This window comes from Varroa destructor, unplaced genomic scaffold (genome assembly GCF_002443255.2).
Source record: "Varroa destructor unplaced genomic scaffold, Vdes_3.0 BEIS01000001.1, whole genome shotgun sequence".
Lineage (NCBI taxonomy): Eukaryota > Metazoa > Arthropoda > Arachnida > Mesostigmata > Varroidae > Varroa > Varroa destructor.
Window position 1 is genome coordinate 26,009,524 of NW_019211454.1, and position 18,928 is coordinate 26,028,451.

General features: G+C 40.2%; 2 protein-coding genes across 3 annotated transcripts; one reads left to right on the forward strand and one right to left on the reverse strand.

The window, feature by feature from the left end:
- Positions 1-4,511: 4,511 nt before the first annotated feature.
- On the forward strand, positions 4,512-11,339 carry Torsin (torsin family member). Of its 2 annotated transcripts, XM_022816893.2 has the most exons (7): positions 4,512-5,132; positions 5,325-5,366; positions 7,555-7,584; positions 8,392-8,657; positions 8,809-9,066; positions 9,205-9,387; positions 9,557-11,339. In XM_022816893.2, exons 1-7 carry the CDS (start codon positions 4,928-4,930, stop codon positions 9,698-9,700), a joined length of 1,128 nt encoding a protein of 375 aa, XP_022672628.1. In that variant the 5' UTR covers positions 4,512-4,927; the 3' UTR covers positions 9,701-11,339. The 2 variants fall into 2 exon arrangements, with proteins under 2 accessions (XP_022672628.1, XP_022672637.1); XM_022816902.2 differs by lacking the exon at positions 7,555-7,584 and having other exon boundaries at positions 4,515-5,132.
- LOC111255190 (intraflagellar transport protein 74 homolog) lies at positions 10,079-18,536 on the reverse strand. The gene is made up of 12 exons (XM_022816877.2): positions 18,307-18,536; positions 17,520-17,681; positions 17,199-17,334; positions 16,877-17,027; positions 15,411-15,514; positions 15,098-15,269; positions 14,504-14,657; positions 13,629-13,757; positions 13,184-13,364; positions 12,861-12,948; positions 12,372-12,557; positions 10,079-12,007 (listed from the first exon to the last, which is right to left on the reverse strand). Exons 1-12 carry the CDS (start codon positions 18,368-18,370, stop codon positions 11,750-11,752), a joined length of 1,785 nt encoding a protein of 594 aa, XP_022672612.1. The 5' UTR covers positions 18,371-18,536; the 3' UTR covers positions 10,079-11,749.
- Between the last annotated feature and the right edge of the window lie 392 nt (positions 18,537-18,928).

Consider the following 18,928-nt stretch of genomic DNA (forward strand, 5'->3'; position numbering starts at 1 on the left):
CCTACAAAGAGAAGTTCAACAGGGGCGCTTCGAATTTACTACGCCTACATTTAGGCCTTCTATTCATTAAAGTGAGATCAACTTTACGTCCTACAAGAAACATGCGGTGTGCCCTATAAAATACGTGAAGCATCATTTATTGTAGGCGGATACACCGTGTCAATGGCACTGGGTACGCTTTAAAATTGTTTTTACACGTTGCTCCTATAACATGCACGGAGAGGGCTTGTGAGTGGGCACAGAAAGCTCCCACCTCTGAGAGAACAATACAACTTTCAAATAAAGACAATTGTTCGTAACAAAAACGTAGTCCAAAAACATCCGTAAGTCGCTGGCTGAAGCCAGTTGGCATTATCCAGATATAAGTATCTGTTCAGTTTAAAGACACATATCGTACTTTCTCCTGCTTTCCAAAACGGGAAGCGGTATTATGCAAAAACCAACCTATCGCATATTTCGACTTAGCAAACAGTATTTAAAAAAATTAATGAAAAACATGATAGATGCCAAATGTGTAATGATTCATTATTACAGTTACTCACCGTTTCACAGAAATATCAATTATGTGAAAAAGTTCGTTGGCGATTTTTTATATACAAACTTAATAAAAATGTACGTCGTGGTGTATTGTCTTGCTGTTCCGTTGGTGTTATTATGCAAGTCCAAACGCTTTTAGGGCCGTTTCTTTCTTTTAGATGCTAATCAAAGTGTGCTTACTTTTATTATGTGCAACATTGGTGATAAACGTCTGAACTAGGTCACACTTTTTTTAAGTAGGACGCCTTTGATATTTGATGTATTTTTCCTTATCGTCCCAGCTTAATAAAGCACCAAGGGCAATAAGGATCGGTTTCTTACTCTCTAAATAAGATGGATTAGAAAAAAGCTACTGGCATTGCGATAAGATGAATTTAACTTACCTGACGTTGTAAAGAAGAAAGAGATTTAACGAAACATAAAAAAAGCATCAACTTGCAAAAAAATGCATTCTACCCACTTAAATGAAAAGCGCGTGTCTTCCGTCACGCTACGAAAATAGCTGATTTTCGACAATGGCAACAAAATTCAGTTAAGCCCGATTCATTTTACAGCTGACCGGGCGTCTGCTGGACTGGAAGGTATTGTAGTACTTCAGTGTGTTCGTCCTATGTTCAGAAGAGACAGGCTATTCAAGTCAGTAGAAATGGTAGCATCAAAACGGGGAAACTACAGCTTCTAACGTTCCGTTCGTTACGCGATGGCAGAGCTAGTTGTATGTTTGTTATACAGTGATAATCCCTTCCCCCCCCCCTCTCTTTCTCTCTCTCTCCGAATACACGTAGTTCATTTCTAGCCGTCGAGTCAATCGCGCTTGGCCAATTCTAAATGAAGTAGGTGACTGCTTTGGCAGTACGCGTATCCATCGATCCGTTCGGTTTCAAGCCAGTTTTTCATTATCTAACTGGGCAGTTTCTTTCTGCTGTTTGTTAGATTTCCACTACCTGTATGCCATGATAAAAAATGTGTATTTTTACTGTCATACGCCAACGGCACTCGGGGTTCTTTGAAGAGCTTTGGATGTAAATTCGTAAGATGGTATGCTCATTGTAAAGAGTTGTATTCGTCGAATCTCCTCCACTAATAGTCTCTTGAGTATCCAGGTAGTTAGGTAGATCACGACCGAGACTTTAACAACCACAAAATCGCATATAAAACTTGTAGGGATCTGAGAGTTTACCCGAGCAAATTATCGCCTAATTTGATAATGCCGCTAGCGTTTCTAGACAGCTAGTTGAAAACAGTTTCACCGTAAAATTTAGCCCCAATAATTTCAGTGTAGGGGATGGCTTGTTTTTCTTTTTACCAAATTAAAGTTTAGATCTAAAGTAGCGGAAGGGACTGGAATCGCAGACAGAATGGAGGACACCGTTGCCCCACTACCCCCCAAACCTACCTCCTGAAGACGTAGGGGCGATCAACTGTCGACTTATCATAAAAAACGTTCCAACCGACGATTAAGGCTTGTAATAAAAGCTTTGCGGCCTTTTATTAAAAAAAAACTGGTAAAAGTTTTGACCGCCTATTCACCTAGCGTACTTCTCCGCAGACCGATAGACCTCTGGTGGGAGGGTTTGACTTTCTCCCGTACAGAACGGCGGCAACTGAACTAACTCGACGGGCAAACGGCCAGTGATCTTGACGACTGTTGGCTGTAAAATGGTCTTTCGGAGCACATACAAATCGAAATTTTAAAATATTATATACTAAATAAACTAGCAAACTTAGTCATTTTGATGCTGATTAGTCTTACAAATATAAGTCGTTAAGGTTGTACATCGAAGCTAACATGATCCTGGGTACACTCGAGTGCAGGGCAAGAATTATCTCCTTGTACAGAGCCTGCTACCTTGTAATAGAATATACTTTGAACCCAGATTGTCACATTATTATCGCCATTCTATGGTTGACGTTGCTATGGGTCTGGCGAACACAATATCTGCTAACTTCTTTACGGCACGATTTGAGCCGGACAAATATACACTTAGTTTCAATAGTATAGTATGAAACGGTAAAAAATCAGCAGGTTACAGTTTGATTATTGAAATGAGAGATTGATATCAACCTGCGTGCTTCCGTTGATTAATACTGTTGCACAATTCGGGGATGCGGTGAACGATTTGGTATAGCCACGGCCGATTTCTAAGGTGCGTTCGAAACATGGCGCATAACCTATTGACCAATTTGTGCCGGCAATAGGTGTAGTTCTTGCATGAAAGCACTGTTAGCATAATAAGAAATGAAACCTTCCAAAAGACAGAAATACTACTACAATATAATAGAATATCGATTACTTACGCTTATACTTAGTATATCAATTAACTAAAGTTAATTCTTACCGATAATAATACCGATAAGTTAAAGTTGCTAAAATAAACACCCTTTGAACGGAACTAATGTACACCAATGAAGGCACGATTTCTTGCATTGACAGTGAACCATGGGACTGTCACCGTGAACTCCAGTCCCATACTTGGAACAATTTCGAAGAGTTCGAAATATTACGTAGTCATAATATTAGTTCAATTGCGTAAAAATGGCAAAGATCGGAAAAGCGAAAACTCGTTAGAAGCCCGTTTCGGTGCATCTTTCTTTTCTAGGAAGCATGTAAACAGATGCGAGTGATTATGTACATGGACTTTGAAAAGTTTCATTAACCAAAATAATAAAGCTCATGTATAAAATTGTGCCACTGTAATACATTACTAATCGTATGGTACGCGTGTACGGTCTACGGTATAGCTAAATGTCGAGATTTGAGAAGATGCAGAGAAGAGACGTTACCTACAATGGCTCAAAGTCAGGTGCTATCTAGAGGGAGGAAGCGTGCAGATGGTAATCATGCAGGGTCATGACCATGAGAGCACGCCCTTGAATTCATTAAGGATGATGACCTAAGTCGTTCTTGATGTGATATTCGTACTACGGTCAACTACATCATGAGTTGGCTTGTAACATAGTACAGGTTTTTAGAGAGTTCAAAGAGAATAAATTGTGTTTCCTTCTAAAATCAGTTATTTAATTTTGAAGTCGGAAAATAATTTGATTATTTTAAAGTTAAATAAGATTCTGACATTTCAGTGCGTTTTATACACATGATGTATTTTAGTTATAGGCAAACGAAATGTTCATCATTAGGGCAAAATTCTAAGTTCTGGGGGTATTGCGAAAGATTACCCTTATGAAATCCAAAACGTCTTGCTGGGTTTGTCTGACTTTTACCTAACTGAGCCAGGTGACGACAGGATTGAGTGCATACAGCTCAGCACAATCATTGAGAAAAAAAGAACGATCTTAATGTGTCGCTACCTGAATTTTTGAATTGCGATCAGCAGTGGTTAGTAAACTTATGAATTTGCATACTTTACAACTTATGAAACGTATTTAGTCTATGACTATATATGCGTTACTCGAGTTGTGTATAAACTCTAACATTATTAATAATTAAGGTTTGACATTGTCATGATAAGTTACGATATGTGAACTCTCAAATCGGGAGGGTCTATATTTGATTAAGTAATTCTTCTTCTATTGCAACTACTACGGAGACCATAACGACCCAGCTGAATACAAACTGACAATGAGGCCGCCCTCTGCTTTGTTTCGATATTTGTTCTCCATCCGGGTCCATTGCGCTTCTTCGGGCCTAAATCCGCGTGCCCTATGGTCTTCTGCAATCTCAAAACTAAATCTGAATTCAGCGAAAATGAAAATTCAGTATTTCTATTAGCGAACTTCAATATTTGGCGTCATACCCTTGTTTAGATAGTGGCTCTAGAGCACTGAAATGATATTACAAAATTAGCAACGACGGCTTTCACGCTCTTCTCATTCCCAACCGTATTTGTATGGCATCCCTTCTTGTGTGCCTTTCGCAGACCAAGTCACTACTTGCTCGGTCTATATGCAGTAGAGTATCTTCCACTCTTTCTAGCCCAGGGGACCCTCTATGGAGCCTAGATGCAGTGAAGGTACGCAAAGTGTGAACATAGCTGACTGATGGCGTATTTTACACATTTTGTTATCCGTTCGCGACCTGTTCTGTTCTAAGTTTACGACGCGCTGTTTTTTTCCGAGGTTGATGCTATTACTGGCATCAACTTCTCAGGGTTCACTTGCTGATGTAACGTTACTCTGAACTTTGATGCTAGCGGCCGACATTAAGTGAATAGCTGGCGACAGCGACAGTATAAGTCTTGGTGTTGTGTATTATTCGGGCCGTTCTGTAGTTCGGGCAGAGTAGTGGGCCCGTCGTCAACTGGGACCAGCCGCTGGGTCGTGCTGGTAGTGTCCGGGTGGACTCTAGGCTGCGGCAGGTCTGTGCAGTGGTGATAGTGGTCGCTGTAAGCAGCGGTTGTTATCGTGGTAGTCATTCGCTGGTCCTATTGCAATGCGGCGTCTGTGGGCGAGCGCGGTGGGAGCGTGCGTGTTGTTGGGAGGTTTGATTACCCTTTCCATGCCGTCGGAGGCAATCGAACCACTGTCACTCACCGCCGGCGGTGTGGGATTAGCCGTCTCAGCAGGATATGCGTTCTACAATTCGTTGCGTTGCAAATATGAGGAATGTTGCTCAGAGCCATGGATTCGCAAGATTAGTAAGTGCAACAAATTGATGGTAGAATTAGGGAGAAAAGAAGAGGTAATTGGTAGCGTCAAAGCTGTGCTTCTTGCAGGTCAAAATTGCTAACGAGTAGATGTGCGACAATCAATATACGCTGTTCTATTGAAAGACAATTCGAACCATTCTAAGAACCATTTCTATGTTCGTTGTCTATGTCTGCTTGCAGAGTGTTCACCCTCGGCTAAAGGAAACAAGGACGTAAAGAACAGTGAGTAACTCTACTTAGAACCGACGAATGCCAATACTACAATTGTTTGCGTTGAAGCAAGCGATTTTTAAATAAGGACTTCTTTTTGCCATAATTATGATGCTACTGGCTGCCTGTTTGTGTTCGTGTGTGTATGTGTTTCGGCGCTTGGATGAGCCTCTGGAAGAATATATTCCTTGGAAAATTGATTGTTTTCTTCGGCTAGTTGTGTTTGGTCGGTTCAGCAATCATGCCCTTGTCATGGAGAGCCAGGCAGAGGTTCGAGAATAATGCGGATACTTCTTATTTTTTAGCTGGACATTGCTTCAGAAAAACCCGTTACGGCGTGCCAAAGTAGGCAGTGGTACGTTAACACTTAGTAATACTTAGAAGATGTAAGGATATTTAAGATAAATCTAACATGTTATTACCGAGCGATTTTTATCGAGTGCTGGTCTGGATGGTTCCTCAAAAATATTGAATTCTGTCATATTCGGGAAGCGGTTAATATCTGTTCGCAGCTAGACGGGAAATAGAATGATTAAAATGAAGTTCAGTATCCAATTAGATGACAGCTTTGAATGATAGGCACGGCATAATGACTTCGTTGTCGTAGCGGAGCCGAAATGAGCATGTACAGTGTGCCGCTCGTTTCGAAATGGATATGGTCTATAACTGTAAATGTCACCATAAAAGAATGACAAAGAACAGAGCTATCTTCCTGTGTTGGGAATCTTCTCCGCTTTCAGCGCGAAGACAAGACACTTAGTATGCAGTATAACTATACATAGTTTTTAGCATTAGAATTATGCTTTATTTTTCTATAAACAGAAAGAGGCGTCCTTCAGACTTCCATTAAAGTAAGCGACCATCGTAGTTACTGTAGAACGGAGATCAATTTGTTTAATTATGTCTAGGAACGAATGAGTGCGTGTGAATTTGTATGCATTCGAACGCATACGAAAATATGCTTGCTTTAAGCTATAATACTTTGCTGTTTTCTTCCTGTGAGAAGTATTATCACCAACCCTTATTGACCGGACAACTCAAAGGGGCGACCCAGAGACTTCTCGTATGGTCTGGCTCGAGTCTCGCTCGAGTGCGCTAAGAATATCGACGAAACCAGTGATTCTAATAATGCTGCCGCTGCTACCTAGAAGGCCGGCCGGTCAGAGCCTTAGGTGTTTGTAAAGTCTTGGACACGGGACTTACCTAGTACCCTCCTCGTAGGCTATTCGGCTTACAGCCTGCATGACCTGCTGCGAGTCCTGTCGGCGCCGTTCTTACGACAGGAAGGCTACGAAAGTGTCTCTTGTCGCGAAACGCATAGAACAACAACGCGAAGTGTGTAGTCATTCAACTCTGAGTGAGTTGGCGAGCTTGGCTACGTTCTCGGCTTAAGCCTTGTCTTAGTTAGAGCGTGCGGTGGACTTGAAGCTGCCTTAAGTGAGGTTGTTTCATCCGCCATCTCTTTAACGCACAGTTCAGGCGGGGTACAACGCGCATATGACTCCTTGGCACCAGAGCTTTGATTTGACGCTTCTGCTATAGTAATATGCGACAAAGGTGCCTCGGTTGTATGTGTCATATATTCACTATGTGTATGACATTGTATTGTTCGTTCTGTGCCTCTTTCATAGGGCTTCATCTATCGGGCCGAAATAGATATTTTTAAAATAATTCTCTGACGTAAATAAAAAAAAACATACCAATTATACCAGTATAATTGACCTTTCTCTTATGAGGATGCTTATATCTGCCATTAATGCGAAGACGACCCTACTTGCATGGTATTTCAGGTTGCGTTATTTATTAATAAATATGTAATAATTAGGTATGATGAGAATCAGCGACCCATTTTACCCGTTTAACACCAACAAACGAATAGGTTGTATAGGGTCCTCAGTCATCTAGGAAAATCAGCAACATCAATGCCTACGCTCACGATTTTATGCCTTTGTAGAGTTCTTGATCGGAACTCTAATGGTGTGCAGCTGCAATTGTTTATTGTACATATTTTATATACTAAATAGAGTTATGTGGGATGAGAAAGCAACAGACGCTGACGCTCGTTTAGGTCATTTGGGAGCACTGATTTGTGAAGTGTGATAAATTGAAATGAAATCGCTTGATGCATTTCAGTATATATTTTATATTAATCATTACAGACATGGTACTAACGTTTGCGGTGTTTTTTTTGCATGTTTAGAGAACCCTCCAACGGATAATGATTACGGCTGTAAGTTACATTACTGTTTTTCAGTGTCTGTACATCTTAAAAATTACCCACATATTATTGCAAACATTTATTTTAGTCATGTTTTGATTAGAATTTTCTTAATTTGCTTAGCTATGTTAGCTACAATGGAAAAGGTTATCGATTCACGATCTTTCTGTGCGCTGATTCATAATTGATTATACGTTACCGCTACATGAGATTATTTACGTTATTCCGTACCGTAGTGTGATTCCTGATCAGGTCAGAAAAACATGGCTCCGTAGAAAAAATTATTATTTTTTTTACTACGTAACAAATGTCCTATCCGGTCATGCGCCTGAATCGTGATTTCCATAATCGTAATCTATATACCGGAATAAATGCTTTTCATTTCGTCGTTACAGAAGCATATTATCCTCGAGTATTTTTCGATGATATTTATGTATAAAGGCAACTTAAGCACAATAGGCTCTTAAGACACCAGGCACATATGACATTGCCAGCACGTCCTTTAGGTGGCACTGCAGTCGTTATTCGCTTCCTTACGGCTAACTGATCTATTCGAAATTTTACGTCATACTATTATTTGTTGTCGAGGCAAGAGTCATTAATACTAACTTGACCGATACCGACAGTTATAAAGACAGCATGCAGCAGTAGCGGTATTACCATTTATAAAGCCGTAAAATTTACTTATTTACCTTACAAGTATTGGAGGGTCGCTAGTTAGTAAGGAAAACTAAAGTTTTTCTTGGCTACTTAAAAACGATATCGTTGAATCAAATACTGGTTTTATAACGCGTTATCGTTTTTGCGGTGATCGACTAGATCTTGAGCAGGTTCTGAAGCAGAGCCTCCATGGACAACCACTCGTTTACGCCTCGGTCCCCGGTGCCGTCGCACAACACCTGTGCAACCCCAACCCAAAAAAAGCTCTCGTCATGTCCTTCCACGGCTGGACCGGGGGTGGAAAAAATTACGCATCGATGATCCTTGCCAACTACCTCTATAAGAAAGGACTCAGATCTGACTTTGTAAAGCTCTACGTATCAACCCTGCACTTCCCTCACCAGGATGAAATTGGCCGATATAAGGTACATAATAGAAAAGTGTTTCAGAAATGAGCCTGGCCGCGATCACGGTACGATGATCTTCCTGTGTTAGCTCTGAATGTTAGTTCTATTTGAAGTCATTATTGATCACACAAGTGTAATTTACGTCATTCTCAAACTGAAATGGTTGCAGCGCAAGCTCCAAAAGGAAATTGTTGAACAAGTGAAAAAATGTCCTCAGTCGATGTTCATCTTCGACGAGATCGACAAGATGCCGGCTGGTTTAATTGATATCATCAAGCCTTTCTTGGATTTTCACACTTCCCTCGATGGAGTTGACTATCGAAAGTGTATTTTCGTCTTTCTCTCGAACACTGCTGGTGACCTTATTGCGAGGCAGGCGCTCACGTATTGGAAGGATGGCATCGACCGCAACAGGATTGCGCTTAAGGCAAGCTAGAATTGTTCAAAGCAATAATAACACTTTCATAAACGGCTGATTTTTATTATAACATCAACAATACATAACCCGTTTTCCGAATTTTTATAAGAATAAATTCAATCAGCAATTAATATTACTCGTATATAGGACATGGAATCCGTGATTGGACTTGGCAGCTTTAATGAGAAGGGTGGTCTGTACCGCGCGGATATTGTGGATAAGAATCTCATCGACGTGTTTGTACCGTTCCTGCCTCTCGAGAAGAGGCAGATTAATCAGTGCATTCGCGACGACTTTCACCGGAAGAATGTCGAGCCTACCAAAAAGATGGTACGTATGGTACTAGTGAGAGGCGCTGTGCATGATTTTTAATATCCTGTTGGTCTCTATGGACAAGGACAATAGTCATACATGCTGTTGATATGGGCACAGCGCTAAGATGTTTAGTCCAACATACGCAATGAATCGATTGCCTGCCTAATTTGTCGCTTCCCAACAGGTTGATACTATTGCCGACGAACTTGAATACATCCCTCAGGAATTTCAGCTGTACTCGTCCACCGGTTGCAAGAAGGTCCAACACAAAGTGCAGCAATATCTTCACGGTGGGGTCAGTGCAGAAGAAGATAGTGAAGAAAATTAAACCTTTCTACAGAAACCTGCACTGCCCGAATGGTTCCTTGTGCCCTTCATATCGAAAACATCCCCACAGCCATAACTGCTGCATTCTTCCCGTCAGAAGACAATGCGACGTCTTGAAAGACGCGGTGTCGTTATGATGGTGCAGGGATAAAATTACCATGTGAACTACACGTGCCCTATTACCTACGTTATTAACTATGTAACAATACAGACGATGCCGATGCTGAAAAGTCAACAAGAAAGAATAACCGTTTCCGATCATAAGCGTGACTACGGAGGATCACAGGCTCATCGATGCGCGCCGACTATAGCAGCCGCAATCATCTAGTCAAAAACAGGCCAGCAGCAGAAGAAGCAGCGAATTGAATGCGAGATGCAACTTGGTCCTAGCTGCACCGTACAAGAGTGTGATTGCTAACAAACAAGATTTTTGAGTATCCTGAGCCCAACGTCTTGTAAAGAGGTAGCGTGAGTTTGATGGGTCTCTTGAGCGATACACTTATGACTGCCTTTTATTATTCAATTTAGGAATTATTTTAGAAATATCGTCCTTGTCATTATCCTTATTATAGATGCTGTACAATAACATAATGTGGTTAATAGAAAGATATTGTTGTGACATTGGATATTATCAATGCCATTGGATCGAACCAGCTGGTTTCATTTGCCTGCTGTCTTCACGTAGCTTAATGCAGGTGGCTCGAAATTGACAGACGAATTTATGTTTAACGGCATTAGACTTTGTAAGGAAAAAAATAATTATAAGGACCATTGTCATGTATTTCTTTATATTCGTGTGTTTAGGATACGTTTGTTTCTAAGCACCGTTATTGTTTCGATCTAAACTGCTTAATCTGAGGGGTGCAATACGAAACTTAACGGCCCTTTTATAAGCTACAAAACAAAGGTATAACTAATCTCTCGCGTGTTATTAATGCATCAATAAAGCCCATGCAATGAAAAATTATACACTAGCAAATAGCTGCACAACGGTAGTAATTTATACATTGCTAATTATAATCATAGAAAATAAAAAATCATTTGAAGAATGCACGATGAAGATGATTTAGGAAGAATTAATTCGAAAAGTGATGGCGTGTTAGATAAAACGATATTATTCTTGCCGTTATAAGGAGCAGGGAAACGTTGTTGGGTCGCGTGAACACCTCGATTGAGATATGCATTTAGATAGAAAATAGGAAGTAGCGATGTCAGATGTTGATTTATCATCAAGTGGAAATGATTAAGGATGGGTAACTCACTGTTGAATTTGTACCTACCGTCAGGCACCATCGCCATTTGGTGACAAAATGAACCTTAAGTGAAACGAAAGGCCCTCTGAGTAGGAGTGGCCCAGAAGCAAAATGATATGAAAAATAAATAGTTAAATAAGTAAATACAAGAAAAAAAGAGAAGCGATTACTTAAGTGAAGCGCATTGCAAGAGTCATAAGACGCCGAAGTGCCTTCCTTCATCCATTTTTTGCTCATCGCTTTCAATGCCGCTGCAACGATGTCAGCGCCGTCCAGTTTTTGTAAATAGAGGAAAAAAGAATGTTCGTCTTGTTTTTCGGTAATTGTGTACGTTTCTCTACAAAATGTTTGGTTTGTTTTTCTTAATAAATTGGGCTATTTATTCAATTATTGTCTTTATCTAGATATTTACTGCATTAATAAGATCGCTTTGAATAAACGACGAATCAGCCATAGAAGATAATTGTTGTACACATGCTGTAGAGGCCAATAGCATCGATAATCAATTAAGGAACGGAACTTCTACGCATCAGGTGGTAGTGGCACGTGCTCTTAGTGAAAAATACGTGACGGTGGATCATCTACGTTTACAAGAACCACTTGATGTTTAATGCGAAGAAATATTGTTTGATTTTGAAATAATTTGATTGTGTCAAGGATTTGTAATGATACATGAATGTGCAAAAGTTACGGAAGTCAGTGGCTCTATGCTTCTTTCGTCGTCAAATGCTTCTTTCTATTGATAATGAGAGGATGAAATAAGCGTTTTTTAAATAGTTTTGCTGCAAATGCTCTATCTACAACATCGTTGGGCCCGACGTGACGAGGCTATCCTGTAGTAGTTCGTTGTACGCCGCTACTTCGGATTGAACCTTCTGTTGCAGATGTCGCCACGAATGCTGTGCCACTTTGGACGCGATGGCCTCGCGCAGCTGTTGATTGTTGGCCTCAACATGTTGCCAACGTCTTTCCAGGTTTGCAAGCTTGCCAAAGGTGTCATCTTGTTCCAGTTCGCGCCTAAGTGCGTCGACCTCACGGGATTGTTCCTCAACCACCTGCATTTAGCGGCAAGCGTATATTGTCTATGGGTCTACCAAGTTCACTAGTATCAATTTGATTTGCTTATATATGGCGAGTATTTTCAACGTTATCATTGCAAACAATAAAAAGGGTGTTCATTAGGGAATAAGTTACGAATGTCGCGTCTCGCCGTGCCCGCTTTACTCGTTTAGCTGTTTAACCTACGTAACAACGACAATTAAGTGGATCTGTGAGCTACAGCCTGCAGTTATCAGTGTAACTTCTCTAAGTCAACACGTCTCTTTCTCGTCCAGCAAAACTTCTTGGGACAAATTGGCTCGCGTGGTACACATACAAACATACAGACCCAGACCTGATTTCTCTGTCATATAGATATACCTTTCGTGTGGTGTCCTTCCTTAGGAGCAGTGATTCTTGTTCCTTAATAAGAGATTCTCTCTTTTCCTGTGCCTGTGCTTTGAGGCGGTCGATGTCTTCATAAATAAGCATCTCTTCTCTCATCGTTGTCAAACGGGCTTTGATCGTTTCCATCTCCTGACGCACCTTCACATCCAGTTGCTCAATCTAATTGAGAAAAAAATGCTTTTTGAGTAAGTAAATGCATCATAGTTTATCCTTATAGTAACCGGCTCGTATAGCGATTCGTATTAGTCTGACGTAATTCTTTTTATGGTTTCAGAAAGTCTGTTTAAATAGACAGCCGGTACCAATATATAGCCACTCTATACAGACCAGTTGAAAATACGAGCCGTGGAAGGGGTTCGCGCCTTTTACCGTGCCTACTCTTCACTTCAGACAGAATTTCATCACTTACCTTATTTTATAGACGAATAAACTTATCGTTGCTTGTAAGACCTAAGTTCCTACCTTTTGTAGATCCGAAGCAAGCTTACGCTGTTCGATTTCTAGACCCGACATCGTTGACTTACTTTTCTCAAGCTCTCCCTCTTTGAAACTAAAAAAAAAAACATAAAATACTCAAGTGAATATTTCACTTAATATATATAAGTGGACAACTGTATTGTTACGATGGCATAGCGATTCCGTAGTTAACGTGTGTTCGTTTAAACAATGATTTTTGAATTACGATCCTCACTTCTATTACACAAAATTGTGAAGACCATATGTTAGACATAAAGTGTAATTAGAAATTTGGTCTTTAATCTATGCGTTAGATTCATACAAGGTACCTGAGGTCGTTCTGGAGCTCCTGCAGCTTATTTTGAGATGGCAAATTGTTGGCTTGATACGTTTTTTGGTCGGTGTCTTGTCTGAGACGACGAACGCTTTCTTTGATCTTATCCTGGCGTTCAAGTTCTGCAGCTTTTGTCTGCTCGAACGAATCCAAAAAAGCATCCATAGTCTCCTCGCCTAATTATGAATAATATTTGTTTAATATTGTTGTCGTTTGGCAATTTTTTTTGCTAACGTGACGCTTATTATTAAACGTTTGTTTTAGTACAGTCATGACCATCGTCATAGCTAAAGTGTATGCACTCTGTATGGGTAATGTTAACAGGCTTGCCAGGGAGATCCATCTCGATGTCATAGATAATGTAACCTTTCTATGCATTTCTCACTATATTTATAACGCGTAGAAGAAAAGGCGTACCATTGAGGCCTATCTGAACTCACGCTTTTTCAGCTCGCGGTATTTAGCGCTGCGTTCTGAATTTTGATCATCGAGCTCGCTTTCAAGCTGAGATATTTCTTCCTTTGCGCGACCAATACTTTGTGTTAGCTCCTGGATCTTAGCTTCAATACCTATCGTAAATATAAGTCACACCATTAACAACTCAATAAACCTCGGCTTTGTGGGCAATTCGTATTTCCTTTGCGTCCTGAGGACATAGCAGGTACGAGATCTCATCGTGACAAGACCCATATTCTTATACATTTTCAACAGCAAATAGCATTATGTGATTATCAGCTCATATAGCTATAATCGCACAGCTGATCCTAAACAAAAACACACTTTCAAAAAAAGCTGTAATATATCTATTTGGGAAAGAAATATCATGTATCGGATTTAATCGCTCTATCTCAAGGACTGTTTTAGTAAAAGCAAAACGTTGAGCGTGACAATTTTCCTCTAGCTTTCGACTGTTTGGTAAGACGACGGTTCAGGCTCAACGCTTTGCACGTACATCTAAATTGGTTGTCCTTCTTAAATTACTTAGGGTTCGATATGGCTTGCGAATTAAGGAAGTGCGAATGTTCATACGTTTTTTTGCATAGTCGGCCTTCTGCCGTCCTTTCTAGGACATGTCCTGGTATAGCTCTTTTCCTAGCATTCTTCGAACGACTTATTAGGGTAGGGGGGCTGAGTACTAATAGTTTGGAAAGAGTGAGCAATCTATAGCTTTTACTAACGCTGACATTTTTGTTGAAGGACCAAGGTGTGTCAGCACTAACTATTGAGCGTAGCCCACCTCTGGATTTGCGCATTCAGTAGCCAAATACCATAGTATTGTCTTACCGCCTCAGAAACTGCACATGTTTATATTCACCTGCCAGTTGAACATTGTCCTGCTTGACCTGCTTAAGGAGGCGCTCCCTTTCCTGTACTGGTGTCCCCTTTGTAGCTTCTTCCTCAAGAAGAGCCTCCTTCTTTTCGCGGGCTTCTCGCAGCTTGCTATAGAGAGCCACGGCCTCTAGCTTGACCTGTACATTTAATTGTTTTCAAATAACCTTTTTATCGGTATTATTATCTGATCACGACTGTTTTTTTTTTTATATCGAGCCCACTATGCCACGAAAAGGGCATTTTCGAACGTTATTCATCTAAAAAAATATATTCAAAACACCCAAAATGATGTATTGCCTTGATTTAAATATAGTTTTCGAAATACTAAAACCTCAATTCTGGTACATATCTAAATTGATAAGTAAATGGCCTACTTGGCAAAACGCTTGAACAACAAAGAAGGTACATGCTACTTTAGCCAGTCTATTGACTATTAAGTTTTTGAGCCTCTTTCCTGTAAAAACATTCAACTCGTAAACAAATATATTTACAGTTATGTAAAAAATGCCTGCAGTCGTTAATATCTAACGGTTTGCAGGATCCCAATGAAAATAAGAATCTGATGTTTATTAATGACCTGTGATAAGGAGACCTCTTCCTCAAGCTGTTTGCGTTTGGCTGCGATACTAGCTGCTTCTTCCTGCAGTTTTTCAAGCTCTCCACCCAGCAGTTTCGACTGGCGCATTAATTCAACATACTTTTGTCGTTGATCAGCTTTCATCTGGGAGATCATATTATCTGCAATATTTCTGAATAGGTATTGATAATATGTTGATTTATTGGCTGTATAGGGCACCGTGGTATTAAACACTGTAACTGTAAAAAGTTCACGATCTTTTACGTTCAAATTTATAATTGTCTCAAAGCTTTAAGCGAATAAATTTGTTCACCTGACATCGAGTATCTCTCGCTCTAAGTCACGAATTTTTGCCTCGTTTTCTTGACGTTGTTCGAAGAGCGCCTCCACAGAACGAGCCTCCTGGTCATTTTGAGTCTTGATGAAAATTTATTTTAGAAAAATTAGAGCGTATTAGCTAGATTTTTATTACTTAATGAAGCCCTGTATAAACTCATCGCTAGGTCGAGAAAATTGTGGACTATTGGTCAGGTCGATGGAGCAGAAGGGGAGCTGAAATGTTGTCTCGGTTCAAAATGTTGGACTAACTGTTAAAGTATTATTGAGCCAGCTTACCCTTTATTGAAGCCATGCTTCCTATGTTCAGGTGATTCAACCTGTACCTTCTTTAACGATTACACTTCTTACGGCTTATGGAAAGCCTATGAATTGTCTATTTTTTAATACTGATTAAGTTAAGCTCCTGTAACGGTACTCTTTGTTATGGAAACCGTACGAACTACTTAAAGTCCGTGACTGTTCCTTCAAAAACAAAATGGTCGGTGTCAACCCACAATTCCTCAAGACAAAGGCAATTATAAGCGCACTCCAAATTGGCAATAAAATTTGGCGTCTCTGCCTCGAAGAGAAAAAAATATAGGCTTGATTGGCTAATGCAATCAATCCACGACGTCATCTTGTTTTTTCTTTTTATTCAAAAGGTTTTTCGATGATAGGCGCAAAATGCAATACCAGTATAACGATTAGAAAGTAACTAACAGGGGCTTAATCTTTGCCAGCCGGCCTGGTGGCATTTGCCACGCCCTCTCATCAGCTTGTACCGCCATCAAAAGAAAATCCGAGCTGGCACGAACTGATGTACAAAAGGGAAATCCGGCTGAATTATTGGGTATTCGTTACGACGGAATTATGTTCAGCCGATAGGGTCAAGCCTGCTACTCGATTCACGTTAGGTAAGTTTTTCCTTGGCGGTAACTGGTCGCCTATAAATTCCAGTACTCGAACCCCTCTAGAAAAATATATATCCATGTGGGCTTAAATATAGTTTTCGTGAATGCAAATTGTAAGTGTTGCATAAGATATATGCATATTTGTACAACAATGTATTGTTGACTTACATTTATTATACCTGTAAGTACTATCTGGTTCCAGTAGAATGCTATCGTGATGACCTTACCAATACTGTAATTAGAGTGGGTATATTCATGCTTTACTTTTATGTGAGTTCGTCACTCACGTTCGAACAGTTTTCTACCTATTTTTTTATTCGCATAACTTTTTTACAAAAATAATTCCCAATATACTTGATTGATGTGACACATAAAATTGCAATTTATCTTTTAAACAAGACCAGGGCATTGAGTGGAGCAGTTCTGGCCTAAAACGATTTAACAACTTTTGTCCTTATTATCCTTCTCGTTTTTTTTGTGCAAATTATCAACACTTTTGAATTAAAGACAGTGAAGAAGAGTTTTGACAGTTGGCTCATTTTTTTTTTACCTTGAGCTCATTGCACTCGTGCTCAATATCGTCGACTCCCTCATTCACGTTCATTTTATCGATAACGATATTGTAATCTGCTAACTCCCCCTGAAGAAGTTTCAGCTCACTTGCTAAGGATTCAGCTTTCTTTTGGAGAACCATCACATTCCTACAGTAAAACAAATTTAGCGTACATCTGTGACGTTAATGAGCATTATTTTGTTTCTTCAAATTAATATTTTACTAACGTAGTCATAACGTAGTCATATTTGACGATTAATCATAAATTACTAGTGAACTGTCATAGTTCCATATGCCCAAATGAGGTACGGCAGCTTGCCTTTGTTCTTCCTGCATACGGTCGTTCTCCTTCTGGAGCTTTGTGATTTCTGCATAAAGTTCAGACATCTTGTTACGGATCAAGGCCATAAAGTAGGACTTATCCTGAATCTGTCGCCGCGTGCCCGACCGGGTACCTGTTTCGTGTAAGCACAATTACATGCATGGTTGTGAGAAATTGGTGACAGTTATTCGCTGTGTCAGGAATTTAGTCATAATCTGAAATCGTTGTGGCTTCCTCTGATTAGAGAGCCAAGCATCTGAGTACGTTCTTATTATTACGATCAACATTCAAATGAACGTCTGCCTAATCGATAACTACCGGTCTTCGGTGCGTAGAGTCCATGTTGGGTAGTTGGCCTATCGGCAATACTGACTGATGGAGGCGGCGGAACGAGAGTGGAGCGAGAGCCTGGCCTTTGGCTCGCAGACACCAAGCGGCTCGCTGTACCAGGAACGGAGCCATTTGCCAAACTGCCGCGTCCTGTAGCAGCGATGATGTATATAGTGAAAAATCATATAGGTAATTCGACAAAGACGTACGTGTACGTACAATGCTATCGCTCAATTTATAGGAGAAGAGCATACACGCATAAGTTTCATCTACGTAATGGCATATATGAGAAGCGAAACAACTGTACAATGAAGGTACATAAATTCGACGATAACGACATAGCACTTAGACAACATATTTCACAGCAGCTTGCTCGGCTGTCGTTATTAAATTGTACTATTAAATCGACCAGAGAATACAATACACGGCAACCATGTATTAGACCAGCGGGATGGTCACTTAACGGCATCGAAACTCCAATCTATCACAGAACTGATACATGGTCAATCGCCTCATCTCCATTCAAGGATAAACTCAAAATGGTGGTTCTCAGCCATTCACGCATGTGTGGCTACCAAAGAAAAAAGGACAACACTTATACTACGCAATACAATGTATGACTTGATTAGCGCCACTATAAAGTACAAAGCACACAATCGTTGACAGCTTTCACCATAAATAAGTACATAACAAACAACTGCCAAGCAACAACGAATCTGCGCCGAAATACTATTGCATACGTATACGGAACAGTCGAAAAATTCGATAATCTTACCTGTAAAGAGACGCACTCCCGATGGAGGCCGACGAGCCGAAGATGTTGATGGACGATTGTCCATTTAAGAACGGAACCTTCTATGGACTTAGGAGTGGGAAAACTCACTATCGCACAAAGAACTTTCGCTAAATCTTCCCGCCGCTATGCCTACGAAGTGGCACTCTCTGCTATGGTCGTCGACCTCCGAGTCCACGGTTTCCATAGTTACATGAGACGGCCTACAGAGATGAGTGTAGTGGCTTATTCGGTTTCACACTATCGTACTAACTACGAGCGAGACTGGCTAGCTATGAAACACAGAAAATATTTATTTATTTGTGAATTGTACACTGCATTATTTGAAATATAGGAGCGTGCATCTGAGCAGCGGAACCGTAATTGTCCTATTAAAACGCAACGGAAATTCCCTGTGTATATCTATGCAATTGAAAAGGAACTATAGGGTCACCCGAATAGTTGTAATTGCACAAGGAGTACTGTTAAAGGTCATATATCATGTTGATGTAAACAAATCTGCTATATATGTCCTATAGAAAAAAAATACTGTTTTTCTATATATATATATATATTTTATAGGACATATAAAATGATTTTGTAAGAACCGGATAGGCCAATGGAA

Excerpts from the sequence above, each read along its gene's own strand:
- Torsin (XM_022816893.2), top strand. The coding sequence starts at position 4,928 with ATGCGGCGTCTGTGGGCGAGCGCGGTGGGAGCGTGCGTGTTGTTGGGA. Across the intron at positions 5,133-5,324 it reads GCCATGGATTCGCAAGATTA|AGTGTTCACCCTCGGCTAAA; the intron begins GTAAGTGCAACA and ends GTCTGCTTGCAG. Across the intron at positions 5,367-7,554 it reads AAACAAGGACGTAAAGAACA|AGAACCCTCCAACGGATAAT; the intron begins GTGAGTAACTCT and ends TTGCATGTTTAG.
- LOC111255190 (XM_022816877.2), bottom strand. The coding sequence starts at position 18,370 with ATGGACAATCGTCCATCAACATCTTCGGCTCGTCGGCCTCCATCGGGA. Across the intron at positions 14,658-15,097 it reads AAGAGGTCTCCTTATCACAG|GTCAAGCTAGAGGCCGTGGC; the intron begins GTCATTAATAAA and ends TTAAATGTACAG. Across the intron at positions 12,949-13,183 it reads GAGCTCCAGAACGACCTCAG|TTTCAAAGAGGGAGAGCTTG; the intron begins GTACCTTGTATG and ends TTTTTTTTTTAG.